The 19,215-nt window shown below is 42.3% G+C and overlaps 1 protein-coding gene across 1 annotated transcript in view; it reads right to left on the reverse strand.

Annotated features, from left to right (window-relative positions):
• Positions 1–14,448: 14,448 nt before the first annotated feature.
• The window catches only part of TGFBR3 (transforming growth factor beta receptor III), a 104,064-nt gene continuing 99,297 nt past the window's right edge, over positions 14,449–19,215 (reverse strand). Inside the window, exon 16 of the mRNA XM_014938888.1 lies at positions 14,449–14,690. Within this exon, the coding sequence (XP_014794374.1) occupies positions 14,572–14,690 (119 nt within the window). The 3' untranslated portion in view covers positions 14,449–14,571. The remainder of the gene's footprint in view (positions 14,691–19,215) is intronic.

The raw sequence follows: 19,215 nt of genomic DNA on the forward strand, positions 1-19,215 counted from the left end.
AAAGCAATCTGTATTTCCAAGAAATCTCCAAAACAGTTTGAGCTGCCCCTTGCTGTTTCTTCCAATTTCTCACCCTATTTTCAGAGAATTCATCATGGGTAAAACTACTACCCACGGCTTTTTCACTATTAAGTACTCTTGTTTATCTGAAGGAGCTTGCTCTCCAGTCTGAGTGAAGTGCATGGAGGGAAGAATTCCAAATGGAGAAGATTGTCTATGGAGACAGTCCTTTCCATGGGTTGGATATGTCTGGCTAGAGATGGAGGAAGATGTCCCAGAGCAGGAGCAGGACAGTCCAGCCTGTTGCAGCAACAGGGAATGGTGGGCAGGAGTCCAACAAGAGGAAATGGGAACAAACTTGAATATAAGAAGTTCCACCTAAACATGAGGAGGAACTTCTTTACTTTGAGGGTGACAGAGCACTGGAACAGGCTGCCCAGGGGTGTGGTGGAGTCTCCGTCTCTGAAGACATTCAAAACCCACCTCGACACATTCCTGTGGGACCTGCTCTAGGTGCTTTGGCAGGGGGGTTGGACTATATGATCTCCAGAGGTCCCTTCCAACCCCATACCATTCTGTGATTCTGTGAAATCCCAAGGGGTCAGGGTACCCCTTGTTCCTAGCAAAGCTCCACCAAGGGAAAAGCAGATTTTACTGCCAAATGTTCAGACGTTCTGCAGACAAAGACTGGACAAAGAAAACAGGGGTACAAAAAAGGAAAACTGTTTATCCAAATTACAGAGCAGAGAGTGGTCAGGATCAGAGAGAGGTATCCAAGCTCCCAACCTGGTGGTCAGCCGCAGCCTGGGAGCTGGGAAGAGCAGTTCTGACCCTCAACCACACCAGAGGCGCCGGCTGTGGTCACACAGGTCTCTAAATAGGAGGGTACTTTGTACCGAATGTCTCACTGGATGGTATCACCGGCTGTGATACAACATTCATCGTTTCAGCATGAGGAACTTTAAAATAAACTATCTTTGGTGGAAGTGTGGGATTCAGTGTTTTTCAACATCCTTTAATCATCTATGATGATTATTAGACTAATTCTCTTAACCCACAAATTAACTTCATTAAGCTGGGATATTTTCTATGTCCATCACCTTCTTATACAAAAGAGTGAAAAACTTATTACATAACACAGGGCATGGCATTCATTGCCCAGAGCCAAAGTAATCTCAGAACATGCAATTAGTTTTGAAATATGGAGTCAACAAAACACGGTTGTTTCAAGTTTACCCTGGACAACGATGTTTCCTTACCACGTGAATCCCTTCCTGACACCTCCCATTCCTGGGAGTGTTTAGTTTACAGCCTGACATTTAAGACTCATGCAGATTCACCCTTCCACAAATTATGTGTGTTGTGACAGATGCACCCTGCTGTAAACACACTGGGTGATAACTGGGAGCAGAAAAGAGGAAGAACAGCCTCTTAAATCCTACATACTATCCTTTAATGTAGCTTACGTATTTACAATTGAACTATTTTTTTAAAAAAGTAAACTTTGTCAATAAAGGGATCATGCCTATAAAATAACATCTCCTGAGCTCCACTTCTTCATAGACATGCCTGTTGTTAGTGATAAAATTTCCTCATTTATTTTTAATTCATGGTGTTATTTGCAGTAGGAAACAGTACTGAATATTTCGCTGTTTTACCTTTGCAGATAGCATAGGGAAAACAAATTAGCAATAGGAACAAGAAATCCATACTTAAAATTTTAGGGAGATTTTCTTGATGTAATACTTTAAAAATATAGCACAGGACTACATTTTTTTTTGCACCTGGCAAAATGTGCCTCTCAGCAAAACAGAGCAAAGTGTTTTAACCTCTCACATTTTGCTGCAGATTGCTGAAGTAGTTAAAGTACAACAGAGACCTCCCTCTCAGAATATCAGCTCTCAGACATGCATCATCTTTAATGTGCTAAAGTGGATGTGAAAGCCTCATGTGAAAGGAAAGTGAGGCAGAGAAAAGTTAAATGCCTTGGCAGGGCTACCGGCAGAACTAGGTTCTCCACGGTGCCCCACAGAGCAGTTCACTTCGCTCCATAGGAAGTACAGGGTTATCTTTCTTGAATGGCATTTTGGCTGAGGAACATCATTCTTCACAACTGATGCCTAAATGAAACAGAACAGATAAGAGCTGCCCCCAAAGGGCTTAAAGTAGGCTGTATAAATCTCAAGCAATATAATAATATGTCCCCAATCCCCTGGATTTAGACTTATCAAGATCTGCTCTGAGTTTCCTGTGTCTGGGTACCAGAACCTGACTCACTCAGGTAATAATCAGGAGTTGTGCCACAGAAATCAGCACTAATCCTCTGCTACAAAATCCACATCAAACCTCCAGATGTCCCAGGCATGCAGAAAATATCCAAATAGGTATTTTCTGTGTCTAATTTACAATGTGTGAACCTTTTATTCTAAAGTTAATTCCACTGTATTGCAGTATCTTGAATATGCAGAAATAACAAAAACTAATAAGAAATAGGCTGCTAAGATCTAATTGTCACTATCAGGATTTAAAAAGAAAGGAAATAATCACAAGCTGCTTTATTGCAAAATGAACTCAAACTGTGAGAGGGGGAAGATGCATAAATAGAGATCAACCAAATCCAATTGGTCTACAGGAAAGAGACTTACATGAGAAATTTGCACTAGGACTCAAATAATTTATCCACAGAACCCCACATGCCTTGATTGGAAAACACACCTGCAGTATTAGATACTACTGACATAGCAGTAGGCAATACAGTTTCAGCTCTCTGGCATTTGCCTGTTTGCATTGGCCTGATGGGAACATCAAAGAAAAACCACTGCCATGGAGAAATGTTTTTCTTAATTAGCATCACCAGTGAAAGATTCTTATTACTGTGCTATGGAGAATAAAACTTGATGGTTTTGCAAGATTTATATGCTAGCTTTGATCAACAAACCTTCCTCAACAAAAAAAAAATGGGCAACCCTTCCACAAGTTTGTTTTTACTATCCCAATGACATCCACATGAAGTTATCAAGTACTTTAGAAGAATAAAACAAAGGTGTGAAATTTCCTCAAATGGCTGCCAATATGTGTTTAAGTTCACAGCCAGAGGCATAAAGCTGTGTAACATAATTCAGTAAAACAGTTTAAAATAGGCTTAGTTTTAGCACTAGAAGTCTTTGGGATAATAAAGCTAAGTTTCAGAAAAAATGCAAGATTTCCCATGAAAGATTTGGTGAAGTCTCGGTTTGAATCACACATTGTATAAACCTTTTATCATAGTGTGTACTTCTATGGAAGCCCGTCCTAGGAAAGATGAGAAGTTCATAGAACATCCCTGCAATATCTTAGTCCTGGACAATGAATCACAGAGAATTTTGAAAGCACAGCCCATGACACATGAAGAGTGGTTTCCTCAAATTTGATGATTGATAAAAGAACTACTCTAATTCCTTAGAAATTTATTTTTGGACTGTGCAACAGTTTCACGTGTCTGTATTTATAGAACTAGACAGTAATTTTTTCTCCACTAACTTAAAATCTTCCCCAAAGAGTTCAACAAAACCAACACAGCCAGTATGGGTCCTTTTTTTTCCTACCTGCTACTTTTCTAAGAGCAGTGTGTGATTTTACTATTTTGGTTGTTAGTCCAAGGCATTTGTTGAGCCCTGAATACAAGTTGCAGCCTATATGTTGTTTGCAGGCTATTTTCTGGAAATATTGCATTAATACTGAAGAGCTCAGATACCACATGTTGCTACGCTGTCTCCAGGAGGTCACCTAACATACAAACTCACTTCCAGGAGACAAAAGCAAAAGTGTCAAGCTAGAGATGTGCTTAGTTTGACCAAAAAGCACACTCAGAAGTGTGAATGGACAGTACACAATGCAGGAATGGCAATGAGCCCAAGGGAAAAAGAGAAAAAAACCCTCCTGAAAACTTGGATCAATAAAATGGTTTTTAAGCCTCACTGGTAAGTGGGCTTCATCACATGCAATGCTAACTAGCCCAGTCCTGGCCAGAGCATGGACAAGCTTTAAAGTAGTTGCCAGTTAAAAACATCTGGAACCAGGCAATGCAAATAGGGTTTATAATGGGTGGGATAGTTACAGCTGATTCACATATGACTAATGCTAGCATTTTCTTGGAAGCCTAACCAAGTGTTGCTTAGAAAAGAGACACAAGAGCAGCAGTGCCCCACTGACGGCTGTCACCCTTGTCAGCAGCGAGCCCATTGGCAGGCTGGAAGCTCTTTGGCTTCACGAGTTCAGAAGTGACAGCACCTGGGAGACACAGCCCAGTGCTCTGCGTGTCTGCAGCATTTCTCTACATTTCTGAGACTGACGTTTCACCAGAAAGACAAGATGTCAAGTATATCATGGTGTCCTTGTCTCAGCAAACCCACAACCACTCCGAGACTGAGGAGTTCTTGAGTGTTGTCTTCTGTGTGCTGTGATCGAGTACAGAATCACCAAGGGCTTTGCAGCGTCAGATAGAGCCCATGGGCTTTGCTGCAGAGTATGTCTGTGACTAATTAACCCATTATTCATATGTTTGTATGTGCGCTGAATACCGGCTTCAACCTTCTTTGGGGGGCTTTGCAGTAAAACCTACACAAATTCATTAAAGTCAGAATAGCTCTAGTGCATTGTTACCTTGCATACCCTCCTCAAAACACATACATTAAAAAAAAAAAAAAGAGTATGGCATTCTGCACTGGCTGATTTGAAACATGAGCCTTCTTGACTTAAATGAAAACAGGAGGACCAGCACCGCAGTTGTTAGAACTTGTTAGAAATAAGAGCTTTTAATGCTGATTAGAGTTGAGGAAAAAGGCTTTACAGCTGCGGACCAAAATTCAGATGTTTGGAGAAAGTGGGTAGTGTGCTGAACTAAAGCTGCAAGAATGACTTGAGAGACTAGGGAATAGGTCCTGTATTCAATAAAAGTCTAAAGAAGGAGGGAAGAGCTGGGGTTCAAGGAATCATCTTTGGATCTGAAGTATACTGGCAGCTATTCAAGTTGGCTGCTTGCCAGATCATATTTCTGTTATTCAGTGCTAAAGAACAGCTTATACACTTGAGAGATGCTCTGCTGGTGTAAACAGACAGAATTTGACTGAAGTCAAAGGAGCAGGTTTTTACCAGCTGAGAATCTGGCCTTTATTTTGCTCTAAAAATAAAATATGGACTCTGAATAACAACAAACCCTTTTTTCCTTCAGATGTGGCACTGAGCCTTCATGCTGGCAAGTACCTCCAGTTTTACACACGTTGGTTTCTTTCAATACTGTGAAAAATTTTCATAAAGGTTTGTAAGCAGGAGGCAACACTTGAGTAGTCCCACTCAGAAAGAAAAGCTGCATACCTGCATGGCAGGGACCCTGATCTCCTCTAGCCTCCTTCCATGTAACTGTTACCTTCATTGATTGTGTCAAAATAAATTTACATCATGGTATTTCTACACTGGCACACATAAGCTCTGAGAATTTATAAGTTCATTTCCTTTTGACCACATGATTTTTGTAAGAAATGCTCCCCAGCCTGAGCAACGCTGTCTAAAGAAGATGGACACTCAGATTCACCCTGGTCAACTGGAGGTGCTCAGTTAGGAACGAAATGTCTCCCCAGTGCCCATACAGGAGACAGGCAATGTATGCTGAGTTAGCCCCAGGGACTGCCTGCCTCCAGTGACCATATAGGAAGCACCGGCTGATGGCTCCCCTAACTGCCTGAACTAAGTAAAGACATTTAAGAGTTTGAAAGAGAGCACAACTGAGTCATATCTTCCAGATGTAAAAGGCTTGTTCGCAGGAGAACTGGCTCACATGCTCTAGATGCTTTCTGCACTATTCATGTCCACATGCATTTGTCCTCCAACATACTCATTGGCACTTTCCCTTCTTGAGTTCTCCCACTACTAGATGGAATGATGTGTCCTTGTATATATGTGTGCATTTATACATCAAAACATAAAGGCGTGACTACCTAGCTTTTTGGTATCACAGTTTTGCCTTTGCTCATAAAAGTGCAGGAAAGCTATAAAAATGTAGCTGAGTTCCATGTAACCAAACTGTTTGTCATTACTGAAATAAACAAAGCAATTAAGATTTCTTAGAGTTTCTACAAGAGAGAACAGCAAATTTGTTCTTGGTTCACAATTGTTTAACCAGATATTGACTACGAATTATGCAGTCTAGAAGTATGAGGTCTGACTTTCAACATCTTATATTCTTAGCCTATGACATAAATTTTTATTTAAGCTTTTCGCTTTTTATCTTTGAATGAAAGAGCAATGCCACAAATGAAAGTTTACAAAAGCAAGCAATGGAGAAATCTTCTGGAATTAGCTTAGCATAACCTTACTTCTGCCATTAAACCAGAAAACAAAATTAACCGTACACAATGCCTTGGCAGAGCCAGATTTCTGAAGTTCATGATGTGACTGTGGCCTCCTCAGTAGCTTCTCCCATGATGCAGGTGACGGGCACAACCCAAGCAGGAGAAATCACTCCTTGTCTGCAGAGCGGATCATCCTGTGCATTCCATAGCCCCCAGGGACAGGAGAAAGGCCAGGCAGCTGTCCCGGCAAAAACCTTCTGGTTTATGACAGACCCTTGTTGTCTAACATCTAGTAAAACATGACTCACTTCAGGGACACACATTTGAGGGAAGTCACAGAAAAATTAACTAAGCACTGCCAGTAAAAACATGGGTGTACTTACTCTGGCTTTGTAATGGTACAAAGCGTGTCAGCGGGGTACAGATTTTCCAGTGTAATCATCCCTCAACCCTCCTCAGACAAAATCAGCACACTCTGCTTCTCATGCTACAATACTCACTATCACAGCCTTGATCCAACTTTCTCCATCAAACAAATCGACAATAACCTCATTGTGGATTCCTTCCTTTTTCCATCCTTAATTACCAACGTTGGCTCCCACATCACCAGACTGAGGGCACTAACATCTTAAGCCTATGTAAGATAAAAATACAGCCTCACCTTCTTCTTTATGTAGGTGTTTGTCATCCTATGCCTGCTTTTGTCTCTCTCTACTGACCATCTTCCACATCTTCAACACCTTCATCATCTTGCACTTGCAGTCGTCTGCTTTTTCCATGCTGTCCTATGCACCGGAGCTTTCTGACAAGCATGTTTTCTGGCTCTAAGAGAAGGTTTGAAATGTTTTGTCAGAGGACTGGGATCAGAACCCCACCTTTGTGTCTCTTTCCACTTGACACAGAGGAGTGAGGGCAGGTCTGTTCTGTGACCAGGGCCCCAGGCTGCCCAGGTGCCCCCTGCATGCAGAGACGTGGCACAGAGCCCTCCATTGTCCCTGGGGGTGCAGGGGCCCTCAAAGCCCCCCACGGTGCAGTTGGGCAGCAATTTAACTATCAGGCTAAAAATGTGAGCCACCCTCCCTCCCCATCAAAACCCACATGCATCTTTCAGCAACAGTGATATTTAAATTGTCGAAAAAGGTTCACAGGAGCTCTGCCTTTTGCCTCGCAGGCTCCCACTGGGCATACACAGACTGTTGTGGCTGTTCCCCGTCAAATCTACACCTGAACACCCACTTACCCTGAGGAGCCACTGCCAAATGCTGCCATGCACCCCCCGAGCCGTCCCCCCAGCACCCCCTGGGTGGCGGCGGCCACCACCCCTCTCCTTTTGTCCGAGCTCCCCTGCAAAACCCTCTTGGGATGGTGCCAAGCCCAGCACTGCCATTTTGAGCCTGTCTGAGAAGCCACAGGCCTCAGCCTGACCCACAGCGGGGCCGTTCCTCTGCCCCCCGGACCTGCCGGACAGGGAACGGCACACGTTTGCTCTCATTCATGACAGAGATTTTTATTTCTAACTCCTGAGCATGGTTTTTAGCAGCAGAGGAGTTCCCTGGACGGCAGGACTAGCATGTTGCCTGTTCTCCTCCTCACAACGTGAACACGCACCAACTGACCCTCCCAAACGTCACCCCTGCGGGTCGTCATTGCATTTAGTGACTCCTCACCAGGGCCTTTTGTGTTTCATGGCCCTTCCTCCTGAAGTAAAACCAGGAGAGAGCTGCTCAGCTGACAGAAAAACCTAATTTGTCTGAAAAGGTCTGTTAATAAGGGGCATATCACAAAGCCAAGTGTATCTCAAAGTTTGTATCGCAAGTCTTGTTGATGATAATGCTGCCCGGGTTGCTGACACCTCACACTCTGCAAGCATGAGCCCCTGTCCCAGGGCCATGTCCCACACCAATTCCCTCTGTGTGCCGGGGACAGGTGGCCACCCCAGCTGGTGCATGATGGCCTTGGAAGGCAGCCAGCTCTGGCTCCTTTCAGGATGAAGCATGGCACGAGTCTTCAGCCTCCCATTTCCAGACACGTTCTAACTGCTTCCTTCATGCTATTTTAGAGTTTCCTTTTAGTGATTTAAGTTTTCTATGACATGTTCTGGCACTCAAAAATTTTGTGGAAAACCTAAACATTCCTGCTGCAAATGCCCAGCGTGTACGGTCCTCTTTAATCTTCCTATTTATTTGATTTTCCATTCTTAACAGCTAATGTTACTAATCACTTTTAGGATCACGGACTAATAAAAATACTCTGCAAAGACTTTCCCTATGTCCCAAGCTCTCACCTCATGGGATATGTCTGCTTGCACTAAAGGACAGACTAAGAACTTTTTGATCCTTTCACCCTATTTACAAAGCAAGCCTGGAAGTGAAATGCTTAGAGAACTGGGAACACCACACTCGCTCACAGGGATCGCACTTTGATTTTAGCAGGCAGACCATAAAAAATTTACATGGCTGACAAAACAGAGAGTGAGCTTGCTGAACCACTTAAAGTATCTTTAAATATCATCAGCTTTCTTTGCTTAACACTCAATATTCTGATTTTTAAAATACCGATTTAATTTTTTGTCGGTACAGCGTGTTCTTTACAAGAGCTGGCAGTTTACAAGCAGCAATAAGTAACAGCAGAGCAAAAAAGAGACTCCACCCAAGTATTTTTTAACCAATTCTTCAGATATACATGCCAAAATAATGGGACGGAAAAAAATCTGTCATTTAAAAAAAAAAAAGTGCAAAAGTAACACTTTTGTGCTGCTTTTCTGCTTCAACTCTCTGTAAAGCAAGTCCTCTTTATACTTTTCCTAAACACAGCAAAGATGCCAGGCAGGCGGGACAGGCTGCACAGCAGGCCTGGAGCCACCTCCACGCACATCATCTGCTGGACACGTCGCAGCCAGTCCCTGAAGGCTTCTAGAAAATGAGACTCTATAAAAATGTAATTTAAGCCATAACCTTCTTTGGGTAGGTGAAGTGATGTAATTTGATCTTTCTTATGCAAAGAATTCAAACAGTGTAAATGCACACAGGTTCGCAAGGCCAGGTCTAGGGCCAGAGATCTGGGAATACAGTACAAAAACCAATCTGTAAACAGACTTCCAGCCTCATAAATATCCACTTTACAATTACAAAGTGACAGCTGTGAAAATGTATCAAAATATTGGCTTCTTTTCCTTTTATATTGTCTTGGATACGCTGTGATAAATTTAATTCTGTTTAAAATAGAAGAGCTCTGGACTGTGTTTTTCCTGAAACTGGCACTTGGTATTTTTTGACTTTCCAAAATGTTTGCTTTACTCATGAATGCCTGGCAGAAACAAACATGCACAATATCAATGCTTACTCTGTAATATGGTAAAACTCTTACTTCTTAATGTCTGCAAATACTCATGTGAATATATCACGATTTATTGGCTAATAATTGCATTTTAAAATTAAATCCTCATATGAGACACTGATCATGCTTTCACACCATGTTCCAATCAAAATACAAATCTTTAAGGTGAAGAACAGTTCCAGTACTTTTATGCTGAGAGTCAGCTCGACAGAGATCATTTCAAGGGGAAAAAATTGTCTTAAGGGAGAAACCAAAATATGGGTTTTTTTAAGCAATAAATCTATTGCACCTCTGTAAGTCATAGGCAACCTGTAAGCTTACGATTGCTTCTAATTAACAGCCTTTTCTGCACTGAAGGAATACTGATATTTAAAAAATGATAATTAAACATTTTAGATCCCTTTAATAGGGAACTCTATTTTCTGAGTCAATAACTACAACCTTTGAATAACCCAGGGAAATATTGCTGTGGCTGCTCCTCCAGAGTGACCATAAAGAGTATTTTGCACATTAAATGCAGGAAAAAAAGCAATAAGCAGGATAGTAAACACCCAAATCCTTGCCCTGCTGATACATGACCATGCTATCTGCTCTAGCACGAGAAGACCCTTCAGTAATGAAAGCACATCTCAGCCTTCTCACGTGTCTCCAGCGCATTTGCAATCAAGGGTACGGGGCCCAAGGGAGCTCTGCTGCTTCAGCTGGAGGACCAACAGCAGACCCTTAGGTTTGGGTGGGCTCAAGCCAGGCCTCAAGCAGGATGGGACTGAGGCTGTGTCTCGACATGCAACAACCAAACACCTGCACGATCAGAGCTTTGGCCTTCAAATTAGATCAAAGAACACCAGCATTTAACTAAATAGATCTGCTGGTTTCTGGAAGAAGCTGTGATACTGAGCATCCAACCAAAGCCAATGGACAAAAGACCAAAGAAAAGGAGAAAATCAAGATGGCCACACAAAATCAAATCCTGCCTTAACACACATAATTCCCACTGAAGCTTACAGAAGATGAGGACACAGCAGTGAGATAGAACTTGATCTACCGCTGTTGGCTCTGTACTACTTCAAATAAATGAATCACGGCAGCAATTATTAATAAATTGATATATACTTTATTATGCACAAGAGACTAAGATGACATGACACTGTGGTTATAAAAACTGTACAACTATGCATTTCCACAAGTCTCTGAAATACTGAACGCAATATGAAATACAAATGGGGTGTTCAGACTGGCCACAGGTATTAGCAAGTAAATTTCTCCCATGCTTTGATTTAAAAAAAAATCTGGCATTTGGATCGTAAAGAAATATACTTATTCATCTGAAGGTGAGAATATTGTGTTTGGAACTGGTAGGAATATGGCGGCGAAGATCCGATAACGCTATGAACATCCCCATGAATGACAAACAACAACAGGGTGGAACAGTCACCTCACATGAAGGGCTGTCAGCACAACCAACAGTAGAGTCTCCTTGTGAAGCATGAGGTAGATATACGTAACAGAAAGAATGGTACATATAGGAGAGAAATGGTTAGAAAAGGGCAAGGAGAAGGTTACAATCATCAACATCTACAGACATTTTGCAAAATCCATTTCCATGTGGAAAATGCTACAAAAATAGCCTAACACACAAAGATCTGACTTCTTGAAACATGAATATACTGATGTCCAAAACCAAATGTTGTAAAAGGTTAGAGTTAGTGATTAGACGACGCATGACACGACAAGCAGTCTACTCTGGAGTTTAAGTACATTACTAATAGCTTTTACAGACAGAAGATGTCCCTTTTAAGCCCAATCCTCCTGTTCTTACATAAGAAGTTCCTTTGCAGTCGATTCCATCACACTGAAATTTACCACCGAACCCGTCCCTCCGAAGCCCTGCTTTAAAGCTCTCCGCTGGGACAGGAGCATCTCGCTGGCCTTCACGCCCCGCAGGTATCTGCCACGTGTCCCAGTCCAGCCTGGTGAGACCAGGTTTGACAGAGGTGGGAACCAGCAGCTCTGTGCTTCTGCGTTCACGAGCTTGTCACACCACACACAGAGACTTGCAGTAGAGACAAATGGCTGCTATAAAAGTGGAGCTTACAGGTGTGCCAGTACTCTGAACTGCAGGCAGCCGAACAGCTGCTGGAAAGTACTATGCATTTTTGTAATAAAGCTATTAACTGGGAATGCCTGGGCTTAGTTCTTTCTCTCTCTGTCTACTGAAGCAGAAATGGCTGTTCCATCTGCTAAGTAATTACATATAGTTTTGGTAACCTCAGACAGAGAATTCATTCAGATTGATTAAAATTTCTGAATTAAATAGCTGAGTCCACCAAGTTCAGTTAATTTAAACTGTATTTCAAATACAAGTCAACAAATTGAATCTTTGATCTTTATATATTTTTTGGTTTATCCAACGGTAAATATAAATCTGTAAATTATTTTAAAATTAGAGTAAATTTTTGATAAAAAACATTGATAATGCAGCATGTTTCTCTCAAAAATATACAATTATCTATTTTATATAAAAGTTTTCAACCTGTCCATCCCAACAACCAAATCTAATACTTCCTATGAGAAACTACTTAATAAAAAATTTGAGGAAGGAAAGGGTTAAAATGGGGAAAAGAATTTACAAAATATGTAAATTTCACAGTAATTGAATTTAAACATTTCATATAGAGTAACTTACATTTATCTAAAACATTTAAATATATCTTTATACAGAAATTTAATGTAGTAAAATATAGCTATGATTGAACTTAAAGACTCTAGTCTTCTTTGAAGACACCTTTAAAGACTTTACACATAGAATATGCTTATACAATACATTCTGCTGAAGGTTAGGCAAAGCGCTTTCTTTCCAACCACACAGGTAGCACATTCATCCTCCTGACACCTCGTAACAGAGCCAATCCTGCACACCCTTATGCATGGGGATAACTACGCTCATGTGACAATCCTCTCCATGTTATCAGGGCTACTCACTGGCCTGGTAACAGAGAACGCTTTTCATAGGCGTAACTCTATACACCGACTATCTCCGTGGACTCTGAGAATAGCCATAACGTGTAGAGTTGAGCTTGAGCTCGTACGAGCAGGGACAAGGCGCACAGTTACTCATATGCATAAGCGTTTGCAGGATTAGTAACAGATTTGATTTAAAGCGACTAATATTCCACCTGATCCTGGGCACTTAAATCTATTGCGTATCTTGCACTTTGACCATCCTGGCATCAGCAAGGCACAAGTGTAGAATCAGCACAAGAAATCTGCAGCTCAGACTTCAGAGCAGACTATCACTCTAGTGTAATGAATTCCCTTCTCCTCTTGCAGAACGCAGGTAACCTTCACCAAAATGAATGAAAGTTACTCACCTCATTTTTAGAGGAAAACAATGCTCATTTTTCCTCAAAGGAGAAGGATCAGTAGAACACATTACAATTACAAAGTGGCAACATAACAGTCAAACAATTACACACTAAAAGTGTCCTTTTTCTTTTCATTTGGCATTGCTTTGAAGGTCAAGATATGGCAATAACACTAAAAAAATACTGTGACAATTAGTACCTTTCTACCATTTCCATACTCCGACACTTCTTTGGGACTACTGAATTGCAGCGTCCATGTAACAGTTTGACACAAACAACTGCAAAACCATCTTAAGTGAAGAGCTTCATTTTGAGAGGCAGAATTCTGCACACACAATAGGCTCTACTGTACATTCTCTGTGCCCTCAAAACCATCTCTTATTTCAAAGGGAATTTGGGATAGCTAAAGGATTAGAACCACATCACCTTTTTTATCTCCTCTAGCTACCTATTATAAGCTGAACAGATAGTTGCTTGTTACTTTTTCATATACACATAAATGCATTATGTATTTTATATGCGGAAGGAACACTGATCTAATTTCCCAATTGTTAAGGTGGTAGGTTAGGCTCTGTCTACTTAAGTATACATTTATTTGCATAAAGACATTGCCATTAAAGGTACACACACATCTATGTTAGTGCACAACAACATTATTTGTCTTAAGGTTTGTGTGTGCCTGTATTTGGTATAGTAGATTAAAAAAAAAAATATCTCTTATTAAGAGCTTTGGCCCAGAGAAAAAGAAAGGGAATGTTAGAGTGTGCTCTTCTCCAATTAGTGAATCAAGGCATATTAAAACAAAAACACCTGGAACAAACCTGACGCTGCAAACACAACAGGAAAGCAAATGAGATGCTGTAGCTGTAAGCTGAACAAAAAAAAAAAAAGTTTACTCAAAAGTGGCTAAACATAGCTGAAGTAATAAAATGTTATTAACCAAAGAGACCTGACCTTGAGGCCTTCTTGCTTAGACAAATAGAAATCCTTTGACCTAAGATCATCTTTGTTCTGCTTATCTTGTTGAATTCCCTTAATGAATACCTTGTGTCAATGAGAAGGCTTAGGGAAAGAAAAAAGTCATATAGACAAAGCAGCATTTTTCCAAACTGGCATAGATTTCACATTGAGGGCCCGCGGACCCCTAGAACAGGTTGCAGTACTCTAAAATTAGTAGCTTTGTCACATGTAGCAAAACATGCTATAGAAGATCCAACAGACTGTGTTTACCCACTCATTGTGTGCACATAAACACACTCTCATACACAGTGGCTTCCCCAAAAGAAAATCAGTCTTTTTTTTTTTTTTTTCCTGTAGAAAAATCCCTCCTTTTTTTTTTTTTTTTTTTTTGTTTTAATCTCATACTGAATCTCCAGTAGATGTTTTTAGGTTTGAAGCAGATCCAGGAAGTGGTATTTTTTTTTTTTTTTTTTTTTTCCAAAAGCAACCAGACCGATCCTTTTAACTTTCAAGAGGTGGTGTCCACACACAGTCCTTTGAACCTCTGCTCTCCCGTGCTGCTCCTCAGGCGTGCCCCCCCGCAGTTAGGTTGTGCTGCTGCTGGAACAGGGGGTGCTCTGTGTGCTGCCAATGCTGTGCGCTGCACTGCTGTTCTCCGAGGCCGGCGGGGACGTAGGGACCTGCTGCCTTCCCGCTGCTTCCCCTGAGGGAAACGGGAGAGAAAAAGGGGGAGAGAAGGGAATTTGGAAGTGTTAGTTGGCCTAAGAAAAAAAATAAAAATCATCAGTCATAGCAAAAAAAAACCAAAACAAAAACATCATTCCTTCCCAGTCTTACTCTTCTGGTGGTTTGTATTTCCATGCAACAAATATCTTGGGTGACAGACCTCAAGCAGAGTACTGCTGAAAATGTGACTAGACTTTGGCACCTCAGCATTGCTATGCACATGGGGAAAATAACACTGCTGTTTCCTTAAGCATTTTAAAAGCAGTTGATGGAAACTGCCAAGACAGACACTGTCCATCTTCTGTTGTCAGCTGCCACTCAAATGGGTCCCCTTATATGACTCAGACCACTTTATAGCTTTGCTGTTTCATGGAAAAAGGCCAATGAAACGTAGGCTTTCGTTTTAATGCCAGTTTATAGAGCAGCGTATTTACTAAAAGTGGAGCTGAAGACAACGTCCTTCAGTCAGCTGGATACCACATATCCTGACACGTGGCCAGTTTTCTTCGTGTAGAAAAACAACAGGCTACCCTGCAAGCTCAACTTGATTTACTCTGAATATAACATGCAGGAAGCTTCCCTATAGCTACCACAGTATGTACAGCACTTATAACTTGTAGCGGGAACAAGCCTCACCATTTCTTGTTAATTGTTTACTGACGATAAACTAAAAGCCCTTTGTTATTTGGGTTGCCAAATCAAGCACTAGGAGTTAAAGCCAGATTTATGGCTCCTGATAAAACCCAGATTTTTGCCTGCTCTCCTCACACCCTTTCTGCACCTGTGACTGGGATCCTATGGAAAAAATCCAGCTCTCAACCAGCCTGGAAGTAAAAATTGCACCATTATGTGAATGCCCAAAAGATCATAATGAGGCGATGTAGGAAACTGTAACTGTGGCATTTTTTAAGTTACAGTGCTCAAATCTGCAACCTTAGTAATATTACAAAATACATTACAAAATAGCCTCTTCAAAACAGATGGCAAGACTAAGTTTATATATCATGCACTGTAAGTGCCCCCTCCCTTGAGCTCATCTCTCAGGACGTGAACCCGTGTCTCAGGATGGTAGCACGGACAGAGTGCTGCCACTTGAGCCGCAGACCGACCGTGGCAGCCAGCACCAGCACGGCTGCCTTCCCAGCAAAGCAGCAAGACGGAAATGTTTTGCTGGATCATGGGCAGGAACGACTGGGAAAAATCAAAGGCTGGTACATCTCCTGCCTCATGACATTTACAGTGACGCAGATCTCCTGCTTCACGTTGCCCTAACTTATCTGAAACCTGACGCCACGGGCCAGGGTCTGCAGAGTCCAATTTTTCTCCCCTGCTCAGGATTTGGTAGCGCTCCTGTTCCCCGGTGATTGCTCCAGTGACAGGTTGAAGGCCGGAGGCACAGCCTGCATCCAGAGGGTTACAGAGCCGGGACGAGCCAGCTTCCTCCCACAGGAGCTGCTCTGGCACATCCCCATGCCCTGTGTGCTGCTGCCCAGCTGCCAGAGCCCCGAGCTCCTCCGGAATGCGGCTGCGGAGGAAGTGCGCCTTTAACGCTTTCTGTCTCGGGCCAGAAAACGTCCTTCTGCAGGCTGCTCAGTGTTCAGAGGTCTGCTGCAAACAAGGGAGGTCTGAGGGTTTCTCACAGCAGAGGCTGCAAGCGCTCTTTGTAATGGAAACCAGCGGGTTCGCTGCTCGCTCAGGCCACAGCTGTAAGTGCATGTAAGGCCCCACGAAGACGTACAGCTCTTGCCTTGCACCCCACTGCTTTAGGAATGGGGAGGAACGAAAGGACGGGACAGGACAGCAAAACAACAAGCTAAACCACATCACCCAGGAGGCCAATGAAATGTTTAAAAAGAGAGTCGGGATCTCACTCTTGAATTCAGCGCTAAGTCCAGCATTTACTTTTGCGAGCAGATTTTGACTCCGTTTTTCCTGGTGTAAGAAATCACTACATAACATGTCCACAAGCAGCAGACTTCTGCTGACACGCAGCAGGTCAGAATCTACCCCCAGTCATCTGCAAACAAAATGTGTTTCAGCTCTAGCTTGCTTTGGAAACAACTTTGCAGCCCATCAGAATAAACTGTATAAAAATCAATGTCTGTGTCATGGTGCTCTAAAAGCTTTCATAAGCCTTGTTTGGATGTTTCCCCCCCCCCGACTTGCTCCCTTCTCCTCCAGTTGTTTGTGTACAAGTCTTCCTTCCTTTTGTACTACGGGAGATATTTATAAAGGCAGTGATAAGCAAACTCCCTTTCATTAAAACAAAACAGGGGAACACAAACATGAGAGAACAGCAAGCCGGCGGCGGGCAGCACCCGGCCGGAGAAGGCAGAGCGGCCGCCCCGCTCCCCCAGCCGGGCCCCCGGCCGCCCGCCCGCTCTCCTTCCAGCCCCGCTGTCACCCGTCCTACAAACCACATGATTGCACACAGCTTTGCGTCAGCCTCGGCATGTCAATACAATCTGTATGCGTTTAACCATAAATTCATTTATAAGCTAAACACATGCTGTTTTTATTTTATGGCGAAGTGGCAGGCGCAGTGCCGGGGTCCCCGCGCCAGCCCAGCAGCTCGCTCCACTCCTCCCAGCCCCTCTGGAAAGCATCTCCCCAGGCACCTTCCCTTCGGGTCGGGATGGAAGCCCCCTGCCCTCCACTGTAATTCAACTGCCTCTGCAGCACCCCGTTTCCAGAGCACGATCAGCACCTCTGATATACCACAATCTCTTGTGGGATGGTCACAAATTCTCTATGTCCTGAATGAAAAAAAATCCAAATCACAGTGACACTATGAACAGAGTCTTAGCTACATTTGGACTGGCCGATTTTTGCTACATTGTTTTTCCTCAACACTTAGCTAATCTGTAGCAAAATATTTTTAAAGAATATTCATGAAAAGGATGTAAAGAAATGTAAATTATCAATGAAGAGGCATTCCCCATCTGTCTTTTTCATGTAAACAGCTTCACGTATCTCACATTACCGAACCAGAACTGCTCGAAATGGACGTGTCTCATCTATTGACAGTAAACAAGCTTTTACCCATCTGAATGCAACAGCATGCTCTTTATTATTCACACTTAGGAAAGCTGCCAGTTGTACTCCCTGTCCAGGAAGTCTGAATGTTTGCTTTTCTATCTCCATTTGCCAAATATAATTGGTTGCTATGTCAGTTTATTTTAAATCAGATCCCATAAAAAAGGGAGAAGTGGGGGAGGAGGGACGCTTTTAACTTCTCAGATTTTGGAACATTTTATCCTGTTAACTTCCAGCACTGCCCGGAGAAGAAGGAAAGCATGCTTTCCAAGAGAATGAAGCAACTGATATCCTCTGTAACACAGCACTCATTTTACTTGGCTTAGCAGCCTCATTAACTAATCAGACTTGTGCACGTCCCTTCCTAAACACAGTCAATTATCCCTATTAAGGCAGATATTACATTGGCAGATATTTACATGGTTAAATTTTGAAGGGTTTCTGCATCCATGTACACCACAAGATTTTTGCTTCTTTGTAAGCCTCCCAGGTAAATTGAGAGAATTGTGGGAAATCTCTGCTACTTTCCCTTTGTTCTTGGGTCCTCTCTGGACAGAACCAGCACCAGTGTGGAAAGCTTTCAGCCACCTTTCACTGACTGGAGTAAGGATCAGAAGTAGAGTCTTTTGCAGAAAGTTGGCTAAAATTCCTCCTCTGTTGCCATAATCCTAGCTTCCCCCTTCCTCTCTTCCTCTACTTGCCTGTGTGTTATAGGACATCCGTACTCCATGTTGAATTGTTTCAGAGAATCTGGAGTATTTTAAAGCACGTTATTCACCAGCAGTAGCTTTTGTGCATGCTCTGAGTATCACCAAAACACAGCTTTAGAATGAACTCATATTTTCCAACCTTTGGTCTAAATCCTGTGTTAGAAACCCCGTGTTACTTGCAACAGAAGATGCGATTTCAGAACACAGTTCAGCAGTGCATGAATTCTCTAATGGCATAAGACAGCCACTCTTAGATGAAATTTAGATTATCTCCCCCCCTTTTTTTTTTTTTTTTAATAAAAGTCTGCAGCCAGCTCTAAAATGTTTCCACTGCAGCTGGATTATCTTGTCTGCCACAGCAGTCATCTTCTAAGAGGCTGTCCCTGCCAGAGCTTTCACTGCACTCTACTGCAAGTTGTGCTTTGTAGATACAAGATATTATGCACAGAAAAATTATGTGCACAGGAACATAGGTTCACTTTCACAATCCTTTGAAAATCTGAACCAGATAAAGTCATAGATATTATTTATCATTTCTGTGATTCTCTGATCTGATGAGATAGAATGTCCCCTTCCTTTTCTTCCCATTTATTACTTCTTGTCTGGCCTGTTTCTCCAGTTATTTTCATCTCCCAAATACAGCCAGAGCAGCTGCCCTCTCTACTACTTGTACATGGTCACTATGACCGGTGCAATTTGTTAATATGATTCTTTTAATGGGATTGGTCCAACTCCTATTGTGGCTGAAAGATTTAT

The sequence above is a fragment of the Calidris pugnax genome, unplaced genomic scaffold, assembly GCF_001431845.1.
Source record: "Calidris pugnax isolate Ruff unplaced genomic scaffold, ASM143184v1 scaffold18, whole genome shotgun sequence".
NCBI classification, from domain to species: domain Eukaryota; kingdom Metazoa; phylum Chordata; class Aves; order Charadriiformes; family Scolopacidae; genus Calidris; species Calidris pugnax.